Here is a 20,088-nt window from a genome sequence, read left to right as displayed (position 1 = left end):
CCTAACTGCTAAATCCTCACCTTCCATCCCTTCTAATCTCCATCATTCATTCTAGGGCACTCTCTTTTTAGCATTCTAACCCTAGGGCGCCACCTAACTTATAATCCTCACCATTCAGCCTTTAGCCACTAGATCTCAGCCCTCTATTCCACTCTCTATCTCAGCCATTCACTCTAGGGCGCTGCCACCCATTCCTTTTAATCTCCACCTTTCAGCCCTAGGCGCCCTGATCTCCACCATCCAATTCTGGGCGCCCAAATCTCAGCCCTACATAATATTGAGTGCCCTCTCCTTCTCTTCTTAGCCTTAGGATCACCTTAGAACCATCCTAACCCTTCATTCTAAACCCTAGGGCGCTCGTATTTTTGCCAAAACCCAGCTGCCGCCCCCCTCTTTCTCTCTAATTCCAGTTTTATCCACCATTCTCTATAAAAAGGACCCAAGGGGGCCTGAGAAGGGGTTGAATTCTGCCCCCAAGTAAGACGGAAGGCTGATCTTGAGAAGTTCAAGGGTAGAGGAAGAGAACGCCCAGGCAAGAGGAGGGGTTCCTGCTTGCAGTTCACCTAGCCACTACTGCCACCTCTGGATTGGATTCAGATCCCAATTAGTTTACTTTCGTTTTAGATTTAACTTCCGTTCTTTAATTTCCAGTTCTTATTCTTCCTTTCTGCAATTTACTTTTATCTAGTTTAATTTTTGTTTTCTTTTTTGCAGATCTGGGATTCAGACAGGTAAGACAAAAGGCCTAGCTCGAGGAGTTCGAGGGTCAAAGGAGAGATCCGAAGACTGTTACCTCTGACCGAGTTGCAGACTTTTCATTTAGTTTCTTTTATTTATTTATTTTTCTGCACTTTTAGCTTTCAGAATTGTTAGAATTTTATTTTAATGGGTTCCAATTTAATTAATCAAAGTTTTGTGTTTCTGCAACTTCCCATCGTGTTATTTTGTCCGAATTAAAGTACGTAGTGATTTTTCCCTCGCTTCCCTGTGGATACAACCCCTTTCTCACCATTAACTGCGTTTGTAGTTGTTTTGAGAATCGGTAAATTTATAAATATTGAAATTGGTGTTCCAAAATGGTTAACGACACGCTTCCGGAGACACCAATGGCCCAACTCCATTCAATTCCTAAAGAAGGTTTGGTGGAATAGTTTGGTCGCACCCACAATGTGGGAAGGCCAAAAGTTCCTAAAGAAGCTCCAATTGTTGAAAAAGGAGATCAAGGAGTGGAATAAGGAGAAGTTTGGGAGATTGGAGGAGAAGAAAGCTGATTTGATTTCTCAGATTGAGGCAATAGATAGCAAAGAGGTAGAAGGAACATTAGGTGAAGGTGAAAAGGAGCTGAGATGGAATTTGAAGAAAGAGCTAGGGGAGACCTTATTGAGAGAGGAAATATGCTGGAAGCAAAAGTCAAGAGAGAGATGGATCAAAGAAGGTGATGGAAATACAAAATTTTTCCATGCCATTGCAAATGGAAGGAGAAGTAAGTGCATGATTACCTCTTTAGTGGGGGGGAAAATGAGATCACGGACCAAGGTGAGATTGCTAAAACATTCTTAGAGCATTTTAGGTCAATTTATAGAAGACCCCTAATTGAGAGGTGGAGGATTGAAGGCATTGATTGGGAGACATTGGGGGAGACTCAAGTCCAATTTGTGAAAAAAAGGTTTGAAGAGGGAGAGATTAAGGAAGCAATCTTTTATATGAATAGATCAAAATCACCAGGACCCGATGGTTTCACAATGGCATTCTATCAAGATTGTTGGGACATAATTAAAGGAGATCTGATTAGAGTGTTTAATGAATTCTATAGAAGAGGGATGATAAGTCTAAGAATGAACTCTACTTTTTTAGCACTGATCCCAAAAAAGAATAATGCCAACCAACTAGGGGATATCAGGCCAATAAGTCTAGTCACCAGTATTTACAAGGTGATAGCAAAGGTGCCGTCTCTGAGGATTAAGAAGGCGATCTCCCCAATTGTTTCTCAAGCTCAAGGGGCCTTTGTGCAGGATAGACAGATTATTGATCAAATCTTAATTGCCAATGAATGTGTGGAGTCTCAAAAGAGATTAAAGAGGAAGGGAGTGGCTATCAAACTGGATTTGGAAAAAGCCTATGACTTAATGGGCTGGAACTTCTTGATTGAAATTATGAGGTGTGGCTTTGGAAACTTGTGGTATAAATGGATCATGGGATGCCTACAAACTAGTCACTTTTCAGTAATAGTTAATGGACCATGGGGCTCAGGCAGGCTGACCCCCTTTCTCCCTTTCTATTTACTTTGATTGTTGAAGCCCTAAGTAAATTGATTTCAAGAGCAAATGGTGTGCAATTAATTATTCAGGGGTTGGTCAGTTGGGAGGGATAATGTTTTAGTCACTCATTTACAGCTCGCAGATGATATTCTTATTTTTTGTGATGGATAAAGTAGGGAGGGAGTGGAAAATCTGAGGCTGGTTGTGAAACTCTTTGAGAGGATGTCTAATTTGAGGATTAATTGGTCAAAGAGCTTATTGGTTGGAACCAACATTGAAGAGGATGAAGTGAGATTTCTGGCAAATTCCCTAGGCTGTGAGAAAGGTGAGTGACTAATGAAATACTTAGGTTTACCCCTTGGAGACAACCCTAGATCTGCGGTCTCTGGTGGTGGAAAGGATCGAGAAACACTTGGCAGCATGGAAAAGGAATTATATCTCATTGGGGGGGAGAATAACCCTAAGTAAGTCCACTTTAGCAAATCTTCCAGTGTATTATATGTTAGTGTTTAGGATGCCAAAAGGGATAGTGAAGAAAATTGAAAAAATCATGAGGGCTTTTCTTTGGGAGTCGGGGGAAAAAAATAAGGATCATTTGGTTAGATGGAAAAAGGTGAGGAAATTGAAAGAAGAAGGGGGTTTGGGAATAGGTAATGTTAGATTGAAGAATCGGGCGTTGCTTAGCAAATGACTTTGGAGGTTTCCAAATGAAAATGAGAAATTATGGCACAGAGTGGTTGCAAGCATTCATGGCATGTCGAGACGTATGGGATGTTGGATGTCTCCGTAGGGCTAACTTGGCTGGTCCCTAGAAGGCAATCAATGATGTTCTCCCTACATTCCTAAATTATATCAGATATGACTTGTCTTCTGGTAATAAAATCAGATTTTGGGAGGATGTGTGGATTGGGGATACTCCTTTGGGTGAGAAATTTCCTTCTCTTTGTGATCTGTCCAGGTTCAAAGGTAAGCCTATTTCAGATTTCCTAAGTCAACCATCTCACCCCAGGGTTGAATTGGAACTTTGGATTTAACAGGAACCTCAGAGAGTTTGAACTTCTTGCAGTGTCTAAGCTGTTAGGATTGCTGAATTCAGTATTATTGGGGGAAGGTGGGTCAGATTCTAGGATTTTGGGTCCTAATTCTGATGGGTCGTTTTCTGTAAATCCTTTTTTACATTCGTTGGTTGCCACACAATTTTCTCTTCCTTTCCCAGACAAAGAAATTTAGTGCCCTCCTACTCCCCCTTAAATTAGTGCTTTTTGTTGGGAAGTTTTTCATGGTTGTATTAATACCTTTGATGTACTTCAAAGGAAAAGACCAAATTGGTGCCTGTTCCCTAACTGGTGTCAGTTTTATTTGGAATTGGTTTACTTCCCTTTTTGGGTGCAAGTGGTCCTCTCTTGACAGGGTGGAAGGTTTATTCAACCCTAATGGTATCAGTGGTAAGACAAGGAGGGGTAGGATTCTTTGGAGGTGTACTAGAGCAGCAATACTTTGGACCATTTGGGAGGAAAGAAATGATAGAATATTCGAAAGTAAAGAAAAATGCAAGGAAGCTTTAGTTGAAACAATAACATTGAGGGTGGCACATTGGGTAAAAAGCTTGAAGTTGTTTTCAGCTTTTAAGGTCGAAGACTTTTTCAGGGTTTGGGGACTTATTGTCACATCATCATCTATGGGATGACAGTTTTTTGAGACTTGGTCCCCTTCAACAGATGGTAGGAAGAAGCTGAACTTTGATAGGAGTTGTTGTTAGACAGTTTTGTATGCCCTTAGCTTCAATCAAAATTGATGTACTTTATGAGTTTATTGTAAATGAATAAAAGTACATATTTGATTCATGTTCCCTTGGTATGTTTCTATGTATTACCCTTAAACTGGACACTTATTGAGACTCGTGTTAGTTTTGAATGTTCACAGCCAGTGGGTCGGTCTGGGGAGACCTATCCTGACAAGGCTGACACTGTGGTGCCACCAAGTCGGTTGGGGTGGCTTGTCTCAGCTACCGGGGTGAGACCCTAGACACATACAATGTGGGATTAATTGAATCTTTGAACTGGACCAGATTTCCAGTATTGCCCTGGACCTTGGAGATTGATGGGCAAAACTGGAAAGTTACACCCGACCCCTAGACTCGATTATGATACTGCACTAGGTGTCATATCGGGCTGTCTTTGATGTACCAATCAGTGAGATCCTTAGCGGGGGTCAAAACCTGGGTATGTTGGGACAATCCGAGAATTCATCTGAGTGGGTGATCATAGTGACAGGATCAGCCCCTTTGTCGGACAAAGGTAATGATCAGGGATGCACTCTCACTGTTGGAAACCAAGACTGCCGGCAGCCGATTTCAACCGTTGAAATTTGTTTTGCAAAATATAATTTATATGAGATATAAAAGTATATATATTATGGTTTCTAAAATGTTTGCAAAAGGGTTTTAATTCCCGGGATCCATATAAGTGGAGAGTGCAGCACTATTCCTTGCAGCCGAGGGAGAGGTCCTCTCTTGTCGGGCAGTGTATAACCATTATGGGCTGAGAGGTTAAGTGTAAGACCATTGAGGATAATACTTGATGGGCTAATCTTGCATCTGCCCACAGTCCCTGGGTGTTACAAGGTGGCTTGGCCCAGGGACCACTTAGGGTAAGTGTTGGGTCCATAGAGCCCATTTGATGGGTTTCAGGGGGTGCACTGTCTTTAACAGTGTATTCGACCAGGCCTTGTAACAAAGGCTGGGCCGAACCCATGTGGTTGATGTGTAGATCAATGCTTGGGTCCCACGCCATACAAGGAAGCCCAACTAGGCAGCAGTTAGGAAGGTTAAGTGAGCACATAAGCTTAATGGGCCTAAAGCCCATTTCGAACTGGGCTATTAATTTAGTTAATTAAAGGGGCGAATTCTGAGATGGATTAGCAGTTAGGATAGGGTCTTAATCCTATCCACTCAGAGAGTCCAGATCTGAATGTGATTCAGATCTAGAAACCTCCTAATAAGATTAGGATAAAGCTAATCTAATCTGCAGATAAGATAAGGGTTTATCCTTATCATTAGAAGAGAAGGCTGATCCAAATATGATTTGGATAAGCACCTCCTAATGGGATTAGGAGCTGATCTTTTCAAGTTAACAAAAGCAGGAAGGGGGCGGCAGCCTTGAGAGAGACCAAGAAACACATCAGATCCTCTTTAGTGCTGAAATCAAGAAGAGAGAATTCTGCACCCTGTGAATACTCTCTTGCCGCCCTGTTTGCCAGTTCGATCTCCAGCTGTGGGAGAAGTCAAGATTGGATCTTGACATCAATTCTTTGAGAAATGATTGAAAAGGGAGCTGTGCTCACGTTCCATCCTGCTGTTTCTTGCGAAGGACAGAGTTCTTGGGGAAGAACACTGCTGATTCTGCTCCATCCTGCACTGCGCCATCTTCAGTGGGAGCAGTCTTTGGATCCTTCCTTGGGCGTGAACACCTTCATTGGGAGATATTGCTTCTCCGTATCAGGTATCATTCTCTCCCATTCCTTTTGGTTCAGATCTGGTTCAATTTAAGGTTCAAGATTTATCCTTGAAAATATGATTTTCTAAACAGGGAATGTGATTCCCAATTGAAGGGAGAGAAAAATTTTTGAAATTCGCCCCTTATTCCGCAATCTTTGGGCGTCCATCTGATGGATCTCTCAACCCTTCAGTTGTGTGGGTAACCCAGGCCCTTCAAGCATTGGGGGGGGGGCATTAGAGATGAAAATGGATTCATTATTGCTCTGTACTCCGATCCTGTGGAGGAGGGTGATGTGGCAAGGGCAGAGTTTCTAACTGCAGCATATGGGGTTGAGAAGGCTAAAGAGTTGGGTATTAATGGACTGATCATCGAGGGAGACTCAAAAACTGTGATAAAATGGTTGCAGAGAGGGGAAGGGGTGACATGGCAGTTGAAGAATGATTTCCGAAGATTTAAATGGATGTCAAGGAACATGTCAATCCAGGTGGTTCTGAGTGGCAAGATCCGGGAGATGCACGTTCCAACACGAGATCGAGTACAGATTTTTCTACTTTTGGACATTGGAGCCAGATATTTTGTGTCTTGAATATAATTTGGCTTCTTCAAAGACATCGTTGAAGCAGGTTAGGAAGGATTCAGTTTGTAGTCAAAGGACTGGTTGTCATGACGTGGAGGACAACATTGTTATTCAAAGAAGGCTTAATGATTGTCCAGTAGAAGTAATAGTTGGAAGGACTGGAGTCGATTTGAGAAGAAAAGGGTTGGTGTGTGACTGCAGTTTCTGCTGAAGGTTCTGTAGCTATAAAGAATCCTAGATGATCAATTAAATCCAATATTGTACAATAATTGAACTAATATCTTTGGAAAATGGAAAGCTCACAGGGCTTTGTGGAGGTGACAAGGTGGAGGAAAGTTCTGAAAGTGGAGGCTAAAGGCTTTACATTTGAAGAAATAAGAATCAAAGGGTGTTATAGCTTGAAAATAAGGGAGTTGAAGAAAGCTACAGTTCTGGTGGAAGGCTTGGAGATAATCGAATGGCTGAAGGATTTTTTTGCAAAAAGCAGCAATAAAAGGAAAACAGACATGCTGGAAGGAAAATAACACAAAGTCTGGCAGGAGATATGTGGTGGAAAGTAAACAGAATGCAAAAGGTTTATCCATATCTCTTTCAAAGTTCTTTGACAAAGGAAGGAAACAAATGGTCTGCTTCCCTGCTAGAAAAAATAGTCAAGGATGGCGAGGAGTGACTGAGATCTTGACTGGTGGAAGCTGCAGAAGCAGTTGAGGGAGTATTTGTTGGAAACTCACCATTGATGGAGGGAGTGACTCTTAACCAGGACTTTCTAGCCATGGCAAACTGCAACAGCAATCCAATACTGAATGTAAGTTTCAGCAAAAATCACTGGAACAATATGCTAGTGGTTCAAGCTAAAAATCAGATTAAGGATTGGAGGAAGATTGCAGACTTGTTGATTAGTAAGTTGGGACTGAGTAAGACATTTATTTTAACCCCTTTTGACAGTACGAAGGCAGTGCTTGATCCTCTTCAAAACATGATGGAAGTTGAGTCTCTAAGCATTCAAGAGGACAAGGAGACCTTTACTTTGTATAGATGGTCTCCTTCATCCAATTTGAAACCTTTTGCCATTGAAGATGGAGTGATAGTCAGGGTGATTGCGTTGCCTTTCCACCTGTGGAAACATGAGTAGCAGTCTCCATTGTGTTGTTATGTGGAGCTCGTTTGGTGGGGGAGTTCTGGGAGATTTGAGATCTGCTGCTTTGCTGTTAAATAGAGTCAAACCAGAGGAGATACCTAGGAAGATTATTCTTCAGGTTGAAGGACTGTCTTTACAGGTCTGGTTAGCTTCCTCCATTGAGTGGAAGAACAGGCCCCGCACAGATGCCTAGGATTGGAGATTCAGAAGAAGATGGAAAGTTTCATTAAAATAGGCAAGCAAAACTTCAACTATCCAAAAGATATGGGCAGTGAGGAAGGTCAAATACGTGAGCTACAAGGCAGGGGACAGACAACAAAATGATCCTTTGCTCAGGTGTTAGTTTCTGGAGCCAAAAATTCAAACAAGCTGCACCATTCATTTCCAAGAGGAAAAACCAGTCTGGCCAAGGATTTTGAGCCGGTTATTAAGAGGGTTGAGCCATCGGGTCAAGCCAAAAGGGGCGGCTCTTTAAAAACTCACGTGACTGAACAGTTAAGTGAGGCTGGGCTTAACCTTTCATTTGGACCTTCTCAAATGAGACCAACTGTAGCTGGCCCATGTCTTAAGTTATCATATGAGTTTTTAAAAGCACACGTGACAGAGGAAGGATTCATGCTAGACAAGTTTAATCATCTAGCATCATCCTCATTGAGCTCTTCTAAGGCTTTGAATAAGTCAAACCAGAGAAAAGGTTCTCTACAATGGGTTCCTTCGAAAAATCTGTCACGACTTTCCAAAGATCGTCTCAATCCAAGGTCAGTTCGACGGAACGACCTTGAAAACCTTGAAGCAGAGTTATCATCTGAAGCTGAAAGTGATTCTGGTTCAGACACAAACAACACAATCGGTATAGGAAGTGTAAATCTGCAAGATTCAAAAGACTTGTGGGAGAACAAAAGTTTAAACACTGCTATTCTATTACCAGAGGAGGAAATGTGTTCCGGAAGGATGTGGAAAAGGGAAGAAGCAAAATAAGGTGGAAGACAAGGCTGACAAGTTAAAGACTTCAACAACTGATGTGCCACACAAGGATGATGGGAACTTAGCAGCAGCTTTAAAGGATGATCAGGGTACATCTATTCTTGCAAACAAATCCTTTCCAGAAAACATGCAGGTAAAGAGTTTCAGTTTGGAGGGGCAGGATTCTTCTTGGAGGTTTACAAGAAAACACCCAGAAAGGAAAATGCACCAAAGCCTCCTTCAGATGTAGGGATTGAAAAGGTTTTGATTGAACCAAATTTACCCCCAACAACCAAATCAAACAGAGGGAAGGAGCTGGACATTGAGAAGGCCTATGACTCAGTGGATTAGGATTTTCTATTAGAAGTACCAAGAAAATGTGGATTTGGTGATAGATGGTGCAGGTGGGTGAGTGGATGCATAACATCTTGCCAGTTTTCAGTTTTAGCTAATAGAGGGGTCAAGGATTTCTTCCTAGATGTAGAGGGCTCAGGCAAGGAGATCCTCTTTCACCCTTTTTGTTCACACTTGTGATAGATGTGCTCAATAGAATGATTTCCAAAGCAGATAGGGAAGGGCTAATAAGTGGTTGGAGGATAGGTAGGAATAATGTCTCGGTGACTCATCTTCAGTTCGCTGATTATATCATCATTTTTTGTGAAGGGGGAGACTTAAGGATAGTGAGGAACCTAAAAGATCTTATTAAATCCTTTGAGTTTGCTTCAAACCTAACAATTAACTTTGACAAAAGTTGTGTGGCGGGAATCAATTTGGAAGTTTGGGAGGTAGAGGCTATAGCAGGTTGTCTAGAGTGTTCCGTGTCTGATTGGCCTTTAACCTACTTGGATCTTCCATTAGGAGCTAACCCAAAAGAAAGTTGGTTCTGGTATCCAATTGTGGAAAAGTTTGAAAAGAGGTTGGCTTCTTGGAAAAAAAAGTTACATTTCGATAGGGGGTAGAGTACCTTGATTAGGGCGACACTTGCTAGTCTTCCGGTTTATTTTCTTTCAGTATTCAAGATACCCTCAACGGAAGTCAAGAAGCTAGAAAAGGTGATGAGGGATTTCTTGTGGGAGCCAGGGGAAGAGAAGAAGGATCATTTGATTAGGTGGGAGATAGTCAGCAGGAGTAAGGAAGAAGGGGGATTAAGATTGGGAAACCTAGTTCTTAAGAATGAAGCTCTACTAGGGAAGTGGCATTGGAGATGGCCGCTAGAGAGGGGGAGGTTATGGCACAAGGTGGTGAATAGTATTCATGGTTGTTCGCAAAACGGTTGGGATGTTGAGGTATCTTGACGGGCGACTCTTGCAACACCCTGGAAGGTGGTGAATAGTATTCATGGTTGTTCTCAATCTGGTCAGGTATAATGTTAATTCTGGAAACAATGTTCTCTTTTGGGAAGACATTTGGGTAGGCAACCAACCTCTTAAAGACCTTTTTCCCTCTCTTTACTCTCTTTCCCTTTATAGGGAAGAGCCGGTTTCTAGTTTTATTTCCTCAGCTTCTTCTGTGATCCTAAATTGGGATTTTAGTTTCCATAAAGGGTTACGTAATGATGAAAATGCTTGTGTTTCAAAACTGTTGTCTTCACTTGAGTCTATTTGTTTAGATCCCCTCAAACCTGACAAAAGAATTTGGACCCCTAACCCGAAAGGCTTTTTCACTTGCTCCTCTTTCTTCAAGTCCCTTTGCTCCACTTCTACACCCCAAAACTGAAGGGATGAGAGATCCATCGAATGGACGCCCAAATCTTGCAGAATAAAGGGGCGAATTTCAAAAATTTTTCTCTCCCTTTCAACTGGGAATCGCATTCCCTATTTAGAAAACCATATTTTCAATGATCAATCTTGAACCATAAACTGAACCAGATCTAAACCAAAAGGAGTAGGAGAGGATTATACTTGATACAGAGAAAAAGTATCTCCCAACGAAGGTGTTCACGCCCAAGGAAGGATCCAAAGACTGCTCCCACTGAATATGGCACAGTGCAGGATGGAGCAGAATCAACAGTATTCTTCTCCAAGAATTCTGTCCTTCGCAAGAAACAGCTGGATGGCATGTGAGCACAGCTTCCTATCAATTCTTTCTCAAAGAACTGATGTCAAGATCGAATCTTGACTTCTCCCACAATTGGAAATCGAACTGGATGTCTGGCGGCTGCAGGAAGGAGGCGGCAAGAAAGATCTTTGCAAGGATTGCAGAAATCTTTCTTCTGTGATTTCAGCTCTGAAGAGGATCTGAATATGTGATTCTTCTAAAGGTTGTCGCCCCCTCCTTTAGTAACCCTAAAAGATCAGCTCCTAATCCAATTAGGAGTTGCTGATCCAAATCATATTTGGATCAGACATCCTTTTAGATGATAAGGATAAACCCTTATCTTATCTGCAGATTAGATCAGCCATCTCCTAATCTCATTAGGAGGCTTCTAGATTTGAATCATATTCCAATCTGGACTCTTTGAGTGGATAGGGTTAAAACCCTATCCTATCAGCTGATCCATCTTAGAATTCGCCCATATTTAACTTATTAAATAAGACCAGTTCGAAATGGGCTTTAGGCCCATTAAGCTTATGTGTTCACTTAACTTTCCTAACTGCTGCCCAGTTGGGCTTCCTTGTAGGGCGTGGGACCCGAGCATTGATCTACAAATCAGCCACATGGGTTCAGCCCAGCCTTTGTTACAAGGCCTGGCCGAATACACTGTTATGGACAGTGCACCCCGTGAAACCCATCAAATGGGCTCTATGGGCCCAACACTTACCCTAAGTGGTCTCTGGGCCAAGCCACCTTGTAACACCCAGGGACTGTGGGCAGATGCAAGATTAGCCCATCAAGTATTATCCTCAATGGTCTTACATTTAACCTCTCAGCCCATAATGATCAAACACTGCCCGACAAGAAAGGACCTCTCCCTCGGCTGCACGGAACAGTGTTGCATTCTCTACTTATATGGATCCCGGGAATTAAAACCTTTTGCAAACATTTTAGAAACCATAATATATATACTTTTATATCTCATATAAAATATACTTTGCAAAATAAATCCCAACGATTGAAATCGGCTGCCGGTAGTCTTGGTTTCCACAAGTGAGAGTGCATCCCCGATCATTACCTTTGCCTGATCCTGTCACTATGATCACCCACTCAGATGAATTCTCAGACTGTTCCAACATACCCAGGTTTTGACCCCCGCTAAGGATCTCACTGATTGGTACATCAAAGACAGCCCAATCCGACACCTAGTGCAGTATCATAATCGAGTCTAGGGGTCGGGTGTAACTTTCCAGTTTTGCCCATTAATCTCCAAGGTCTAGGGCAATACTGGAAATCTGGTCCAGTTCAAAGATTCAATTAATCCTACACTGTATGTGCCTAGGGTCTCACCCTGGAACCTGAGACAGGCCACCCCAACCGACTTGGTGGCACCACAGTGTCAGCCTTATCAGGATAAGTCTCCCCAGACTGACCCACTGGCTGTGAACAATCTAAACTAACACGAGTCTCATTAAGTGTCCAGTTTAAGGGTATTACATAGAAACATACCAAGGGAACATGAATCAAATATGCACTTTTATTCATTTACAATAAACTCATAAAGTACATCATTCTGATTGAAGCTAAGGGCATACAAAACTGTCCAACAAAAACTTCCCAATCAAAGAATTCTGGACTAGTCCCATTCCTCCAAAGATTGTTGTTTTTTGTTGGGAAGTTTATTATGGTAAGATTAATACCTTTGAAAACCTGCAAAAGAGGAGACCAAAATGGTGTGTATCCCCTAATTGGTGTGTTATTTGTAAATCTCAAAATGAGGACTGTCACCACTTACAGCTTTATGGACTTGGAGTTTTATGTTGTTTGAGTGTAGGTGGAACCTACCATCTGATACTAGCATGTTGTTTAGTTCATCTATCTTTGAATGGCACACAAAGAGTGTAGAGAAGATGGGCCGAATGGCCCATAGGCTATTATTCTTTCTTACCGTTTATGTTCCTTTCTGTAATGGGCCTTATTCTGGGCCCATCCTCTTCTATGTTATGTTCTTGTAATTTCTTGCCCAACCAACCCCCCTTGTAATTATTCAAAACTAACTTAATGAAATAGTGTTAGGGTGTTAGAGGGAAAGTGAAGTTTGAACCTCTCATACTCTAACCCTTTTTGCTGCCATCTCCCTCTTCATCTTCTACTCAATAGAAGCACTCTCAAGGACTGTTTTTCTTCTTGGTATCAGAGCAAGCCTGAACTTGGCTTGGCTCTCATGTGGGTGTAGTCCAGCTGACTGCATGAGGGTGTTCTAGGGCTGGAAGCTTCAGCTTGTTCTCCTGATTCTTGGAGGTCATTGGAGGGTGCCCAAGACTCTAATCTCTTGGAGAGTGGTTCGGTGACCAGGAAGAATCAGAGAAAAGGACTGTTCAGTTCCTGATTTGGAGTTGGAGCTCAAATAAGAGATTGGTGAGATTGTAAGTTGCACTCAGTTATTCCTGAGTTATATTTCTGTTTTGGGGGCTGTGGAAGTGTTCGAAGTTCCCTTGAAACTGTACAGCTGTTCGACTGTGGTTAATCTGGTTTAACCCAGAGATTTCTGGGTTGGTTTTCTCCCTTTTTTGGACTGTTAAGCTGTTGAAACCTCTTTGGATTCAGTGGTGCAAGTTGTTGCTTCTGTTTGGTTGGCTTTTAGACCTGTACGGACTGCTCCTGAGGTGTTTCTCACTTGTTGACAGTGGGGTCTTCTTTGCTGCCCACACAGTGTTTGTAAAAAGGCCCCTTAATCACTACGGACTATTTTTTGCTCTTTTTAGGGCACTTGTTGGTGAGTACCTAGAATCCCTGATTAGAAAAGGTACTTCAATTGGGTGCACAGTGATTGGAGGTCTATTGATTACTTCTTGAAGACTGAACCAAGCCATTTAGTGTCTCGTGTAGACAACAAGGTGCTGCTGCTAGGCTTGGTTCTCACTGCTTCCGGGTGTGGTTTGGTCTTGTGTATTGCTGTGTTTGAGGCTGATTTAACACAGTCCTAGCTCATCCTCATTCAGTACACTAGTAGAAGTTGACTAAAACCCTATTTGAAGTGTTTACATGATGGACTCCTCAGAGATTGAGAGTAAGAATGTTGCTGAATTTGGACAAGTTTAGGGAACTCCAGTTGATTCTTTATTGATTGTGACCACAGTTAAGCAAGATGGAACCAACTATCTAGCATGGTCACAATCGGTAAAGATTTATATATGTAGTAGAGGAAAGTGGGGGTTTATCTCCGGAAGCAATAAGGCTCCCCCAGAGGATGATCCATCCTATGAGAAGTGGATGCAAGAGAATTACACTGTTATTGGGTGGCTTGTGAACTCAATGCAACAACAGATTAGCCAACACTATCTATGGATGAATTCATCAAAGGAAATCTGGGACAGTGTTGCAGAAACCTATTCCCAGAAACTAAATGTGGCTAGAGCCTATAAATTGAGAAGTGATGTGAAAAATTTAAGGCAGGGGGAGAAATCCCTTGCTGTATACTTCTCAACCCTGAAGTTTCTGTGGCAAGAAATTGATCTAATAGAAGCTATAGCTTGGGACACCACCAATGATGCAGAGACCTACAAGAAACTAGTTGAAAGAAACAGGGTGTTTGAGTTCTTAACCGGACTAAACCTAGAATATGACATCACAATACATAATATTTTATCAAAGGAAAGTGTCTCATTGTCACAAGCGTATGCTTTGGTGAGCAGTGAAGAAAACAGAAGGATGGTCCAGGTTCAAGGGGTTGGTATTAGTGATCACTTTGCGAATATGGGGGTTAAACCCAAAGAAGTTGTGGGGGCTCCTAGTGGCTCTGGAAAGAAAGAGATTGTATGTGAATACTACAAGAAGCCAAAGCACACCAAAGACAAGTGCTGGAAATTACACCCCGGTCTTGTTCCTATTCGGTTTTAGAAAAAACATGATAGTAGAAGGGCAGGGAGTGCAAATGTGGTTGTTGGTCCAGATACTGAAGTTGAGTCTGCTTGTGCACAGTTGGCAGCCATGAAAGCAGAGTATGAAAAGTTTGAGAAGATGATCAATCATCTCGAGGGTGTAACTTCTTCTTCCAACCCTTCAAGAAATTCAGCTCCTGCATTTGCTCATTCAGGTATAAGGGCTTCTGCTAATCATGCAACCACTTCACGTAATCTTAAGATCCCTTGGATTATCAACTCAGGTGCTTCTGATCATATGACCAACCTTTCTACTTTGTTCGTTTCATATGATTTGCTTCCTAGACATGATAAAATCACCTTAGCCGATGGTTCTCTTGCCTCTATTTCTGGCAATGGAACCGTCAAGGCTACAAATTCCTTGCGACTATTTTCTGCCCTTCATGTACCTAGAATAAAATACAAATTTGTTATCTGTAAGTAGTTTAACCAAGTCATTAAATTGTTGTGTAACCTTCTTTCCTTCCTACTATGTTTTTCAGGATCTGGAGTCTCAGAAGGTGATTGGGAGTGGCCATGAGGCGAACGGAATATACTTGATACTCCGAGACAATGCCCTGATCAGCTTAGGACTGTTGCTTTTGGATTTGTTTCTTCAGAGTCTACTAGTCGAATTATGTTGTGTCATCGTCGTTTGGTCATCTGTCTTTTTCTGCTTTAAGTCATCTATTCCCTGAACTGTTCAAGGGAATTAGTGTGTCTAGTCTTCATTGTGAATCTTGTGAGTTATCAAAGCATTGTAGAAACAATTATCCTTTGAGCAATAAAAGATCTTCTTTTCCTTTTAATATTGTGCACTCTGATGTGTGGGGGCCTTACCACTTACCCTCTATGGGGGGCTACAAATATTTTATCTTGTTTATTGATGACTTTTCTTGGTTCACTTGAATATTCCTGATGAAATCTCGTGATGAAGTTCCAAGACTTGTAAGACAATTCCATGAATTTGTTCTAACCCAGCTTGACACAAAGATTAAAATTTTTAGATCTGACAATGCAAAAGAATATTTTGAGAAGAACTTATCCCGCTATCTCTCTAACACATCAAAGTTCTTGTGTTAGGACCCCATAACAGAACGGAGTTGCTAAAAAAAAAAGGCATATTGTTGAAGTTGCAAGAAGTATTTTGTTTGCCTCACATGTTCCTACAAGATTTTGGGGTGATATCGTCCTCACTGCTACCTACCTCATAAACCGTATGCCATCCAGGGTCTTAGGGTTTAAGTCTCCCTTCAATCTTCTTCATCCGGACAATGACCTTTTTCTTATTCCTCTTCCTGTGTTTGGCTGCACCTGTTATGTACATGTTCCAAGTGTCCAAAGACATAAATTTGAACCAAAAGCCCACAAGTGTATCTTCCTTGGTTATTCCCCCACACAGAAGGGTTACTGTTGTTTTGATCCAAAGACTAGCACTCGATATGTCTCAATGGATGTCACCTTTGATGAGTTTTCTCCCTTTTATGGCTCATCTCTGGAAGGACATTGTCCACAGGGGGAGGGTTTATCACAAGTGTTTGTTCTTCCTCTCCCTGTCCCAATTGAGTCTTTTGATGAGTCTGCGTCTCCTTCAAATGAATCAAGAGAGGGTCAGTCATTCCATTCTCCCTGTCCCAGTGTTCTTCCCTCTTTACCTCCTCGTCCTATCCTCAATCCCAAGGTGTATCAAAGGCAATGATCCAGGAATGAGCAGGTTGTTTCCCTTACAACACATGAGCCTCATGCACTTCCAGTCACAGATGAGACAACAAGTACTGTTTCAACCCCTTCAGAGCCATCTTTCCCTGACCTTGATATTCCCATTGCTGTTAGGAAAGGAAAACGGAAGTGCACTGCACACTGCATTTCCAAACACCTTTCTTATAGTCTGCTTACCCCTTCATATTTTTCTTATCTCTCTTCAGTTGCCTCTAACCCTATTCCCAGGTCTGTGTCAGAAGCACTTAATATTCCAGAATGAAGGGATGAAATGAGATCTGAAATTGATGCCCTACACAAAAATGACACTTGGGAAGTGGTTGATTTGCCTGAAGGGAAGGATCCAGTTGGTTGCAAGTGGGTCTTTACTATTAAATATCGGGCTGATGGGACCATTGAGAGGTACAAGGCCAAGCTAGTTGCAAAAGGCTATACACAGACGTATGGGATTGATTATCTAGAGACCTTTGCACCTGTTGCTAAGATGACATCTGTGAGGGTTCTTCTATCTCTAGCTGCTCACTTTGACTGGCCCCTTTATCAATTGGATGTAAAGAATGCATTTCTGAATCGTGAATTACATGAGGAGGTTTATATGTCTCTTCCTCCAGGGATGTATGGAAGAGATATGCAAGGAAAGGTATGCAGACTGAAGAAATCCCTTTATGGCCTCAAACAGTCCCCTAGAGCATGGTTTGAGAGATTTAGAACAACACTTGTTAACTTTGGCTATGTTCAGACACAGTCTGATCATACTCTTTTTGTGAAGAGGAGTGGACCTCTGGCAGTATACCTTATTGTGTATATAGATGATATTGTTGTCACTGGTAATGATGTTTTAGGAATTCATGCTCTCAAATCTTTCCTCCACACAGAGTTTGAGATTAAAGACCTGGCGGAATTGAGATACTTCCTTGGCATAGAAGTTGCTAGATCCAAGGATGGGATTCTTATCTCCCAAAGGAAGTATGTTCTTGACTTGCTCTCTGAAACTGGGAAGATGGGTGCTAGACCAGTTGCTACTCCTATTGATATGTCATAAACTTTCGGCTTCAGATGGAACATTGTTAGAAGACAAAGGGGTCTTCCAGAGACTTCTTGGGAAACTCCTATACCTATGCACGACTCGGCCAGATATTGCATATGTTGTCAGTTGTATTAGCCAATTTATGCATGCTCCTCGAGACACTCATATGGCAGCAACAGAGCGAATTTTGTGTTATTTGAAGGGCTCTCCAAGAAAGGGAATTCTGTTTACCAAGCATGGTCATATGAAACTTGTGAAGCCTATACGGATGCTGAATGGGCTAGAAACATTGATGACAGAAGATCTACTTCTGGGTATTGCAGCTTGGTGGCTGGTAATGTTGTTTCTTGGAGAAGCAAGAAACAATCGGTTGTTGCTCGATCTTCAACAGAAGCAGAATACAAGGCCATGGCACATGGAGTTTCTGAATTGTTATGGCTAAAATCATTGATGGAGGAACTTGGGGTTGAGCATGGCAAGCCAATGATATTGTACTGTGATAATCAGACCACCATCAACATTGCCCACAACCCAGTGCAACATGATAGAACTAAACATATTGAAGTTGATAGACACTTTATTCGAGAAAGGGTCTCTTCGGGTGAAGTGTATCTTCCTTTCATCACATCTGAAGGACAGTTAGCAGATTTTCTCACCAAGGGCATTCCCAAGGCAAAGATTCAGCATGACATTGGCAAGCTTGGCATGATTGACATCTATGCTCAGCTTGAGGGAGAGTGTAGAGAAGATGGGCCGAATGGCCCATAGGCTGTTATTATTTCTTACTGTTTATGTTCCTTTATGTAATAGGCCTTATTCTGGGCCCATCCTCTTCTATTTTATGTTCTTGTAATTTCTTGCCCAACCAAGGGCCCCCCCTTGTAATTATTCAAAACTAACTTAATGAAATAGTGTTAGGGTGTTAGAGGGAGAGTGAAGTTCGAACCTCACATACTCTAACCCTCTTTGCTGCCATCTCCCTCTTCATCTTCTACTCAATAGAAGCAATCTTCTCTGCAGTTTTAATGTACAATTTTTGTGTGGAATCATTATTTCAGAGCTTTAAACCTGCAGTGGTATTGTCCTAGATAAGTGAAAGAGTTGTTAGAAGTTAGAAGAATGGCTTGTCTCAGGTATGTCCAGGAAAGGGAAGGTTTATTGAACAACTGTCCCAGCAGCAATTATATGGGCTTTCTGGCATGAGAGGAACAGCATAATCCTTGAACAGAAATCGAATTCTGAGCCAGGGGTGATGTTTTGGGCTCTTTAGATTTTAGTTTTCTATCAAGTTTACCTGCTTGTTTATAAAAATTCTAAACATATTAATACAATACCAGATTGTATTGTCCCCTAGGCTGAGAAGAAGTCTATATGACTTGGAAGCTGAAGGGGTACTGCAAATGCTCATGGAGTTAGGTCAAGCAGTCAAGCCCTCCCATCCCCTATGGAGAGAGACAGAAGTTGGTGAAGGATGGAAAGTTGAGGTTCTTCTCGGTGAAATCAATCATTCTACAGAGCAATTGAGTGTGCAGGTGGTGAACGTGTCAACGGGAAAAGGATTTGGAAATCGTGCTGTCCCTCAAAGGTTGTTTTCTTTATGTGGATTGCCCTTCTTGACAGAATACTCACTGTAGATAACCTTTTGTCAACAGGAGTGTGGATCAACAACAGTATTTGCCACCTCACTGGAATCAGTTGATCATCTCCTGATTCATTGCTCTTTCTCAACTGAAGTGTGAGACCATTTCCTGAAGCTGTTTAAGATGTAATGGGCTGCACCAGGTAGCATAAATGTCCTAAATTTCTAATTTCCATGTGGCCAAACTAAAGCCCTTGGTGCCTGGGGGAAATGGTTATGGGACATGGTGCCTATGGTAATCTGCTGGTTGATATGGAAAGAATGCAACAGCAGAGCCTTCAATCAAAAAAAAAAAAAAAATCCACCATATGCCATCAAGCAAAAGATTTCACAACCGTGATTAAAAGATTGCAATCATAGTAATAAAGTAATACCACAATGCTAAGATCCTAACTCCATCCTCTACAAACTGAGAATCATACTTAAGATTTCAAAGAGACGATATCACTTACCCATGATGAAGCTTAGAAGGTAAGGGACAGTTATGTGAAGTACGTCTGGTAAAGCCTCCAAAACTGGGAGCAATGGTTGAAGTTGTGATTTGCCAAATGACGTCGCTAAATGGGAAGACAAAAAGTATCACCAACTTGGAAGACCAATCACACGAGGTCAAGAAGAGGGAAAAGACTTAAGTTTTGCAGTAAAATGTTTAATCGCATTATACACTTACCTGGATTGACTAATACCAGTACTAAGTCAATAGTTGGGTTACGAGCAGCAACTGCAAGTGCTAGGCATCCTCCCAATGAATCCCCAACTAAATAAATTGGCTTATTTGGAGATAAAGCACTCTCAAGCCTCACAGCATCTTCAACAAATTTCACGAGTCCTGAACAGAAAAACTACTTTTTCTGTCAATAAATCCCAAAAACCACTTAACATAAATGGTACATTCTTAACACTAACTGATCAGGAAACTCGTAAATGTGGATTATAAAGTACCAAACGTGATGTGGGGGAATTCGTTATTTCAATTTGACATTTATGAACCTGCAGTTTTAAGCAGTTCAAAATAGGTTTCTTAACTAGCACTAGAATTCGGATTAATGGATGCCAGTTTGATCCATCAACATCTAACATAATATCAGCCCTCAGCAAGATCAAGGAAAAAAAACCATGGGAGATATCCCAAGAGATCTTTCATGAATATAGGGAGTTCAGAGATCAAGACCTTCAAAAGATGTGCGGTCATAAACAGGGATATGCAAGCATCTAACTTCAAAAACCCTGCAGTCAAAGAAATTATAGGTTAGGAATGTTCATGAAGAGTGTACCTTTAAAAGTGACCTAAACTTAGTGGTATATGTTAGTCCAAA

General features: G+C 41.7%; 1 protein-coding gene across 4 annotated transcripts in view; it reads right to left on the bottom strand.

Annotated features, from left to right (window-relative positions):
• Positions 1–20,088, bottom strand: part of PES1 (Esterase/lipase/thioesterase family protein) — an 82,273-nt gene that overhangs the window by 36,383 nt on the left and 25,802 nt on the right. For all 4 annotated transcript variants that reach the window (XR_016109911.1, XM_088978120.1, XM_088978121.1 and 1 more), the window contains 3 exons: positions 19,944–19,999; positions 19,443–19,601; positions 19,225–19,329 (listed from right to left, as the gene is read on the bottom strand). Coding sequence is in view for 3 of the 4 variants with exons in the window: in XM_088978120.1 (XP_088834246.1) it covers positions 19,225–19,329; positions 19,443–19,601; positions 19,944–19,999 (320 nt within the window). In the remaining variant the exon portion in view is untranslated. The remainder of the gene's footprint in view (positions 1–19,224; positions 19,330–19,442; positions 19,602–19,943; positions 20,000–20,088) is intronic.

Source organism: Nelumbo lutea, chromosome 3 (assembly GCF_056320005.1).
Source record: "Nelumbo lutea isolate HS-2025 chromosome 3, American lotus-T2T, whole genome shotgun sequence".
Lineage (NCBI taxonomy): Eukaryota > Viridiplantae > Streptophyta > Magnoliopsida > Proteales > Nelumbonaceae > Nelumbo > Nelumbo lutea.
This window is presented reverse-complemented; position numbering and strand designations above follow the sequence as displayed.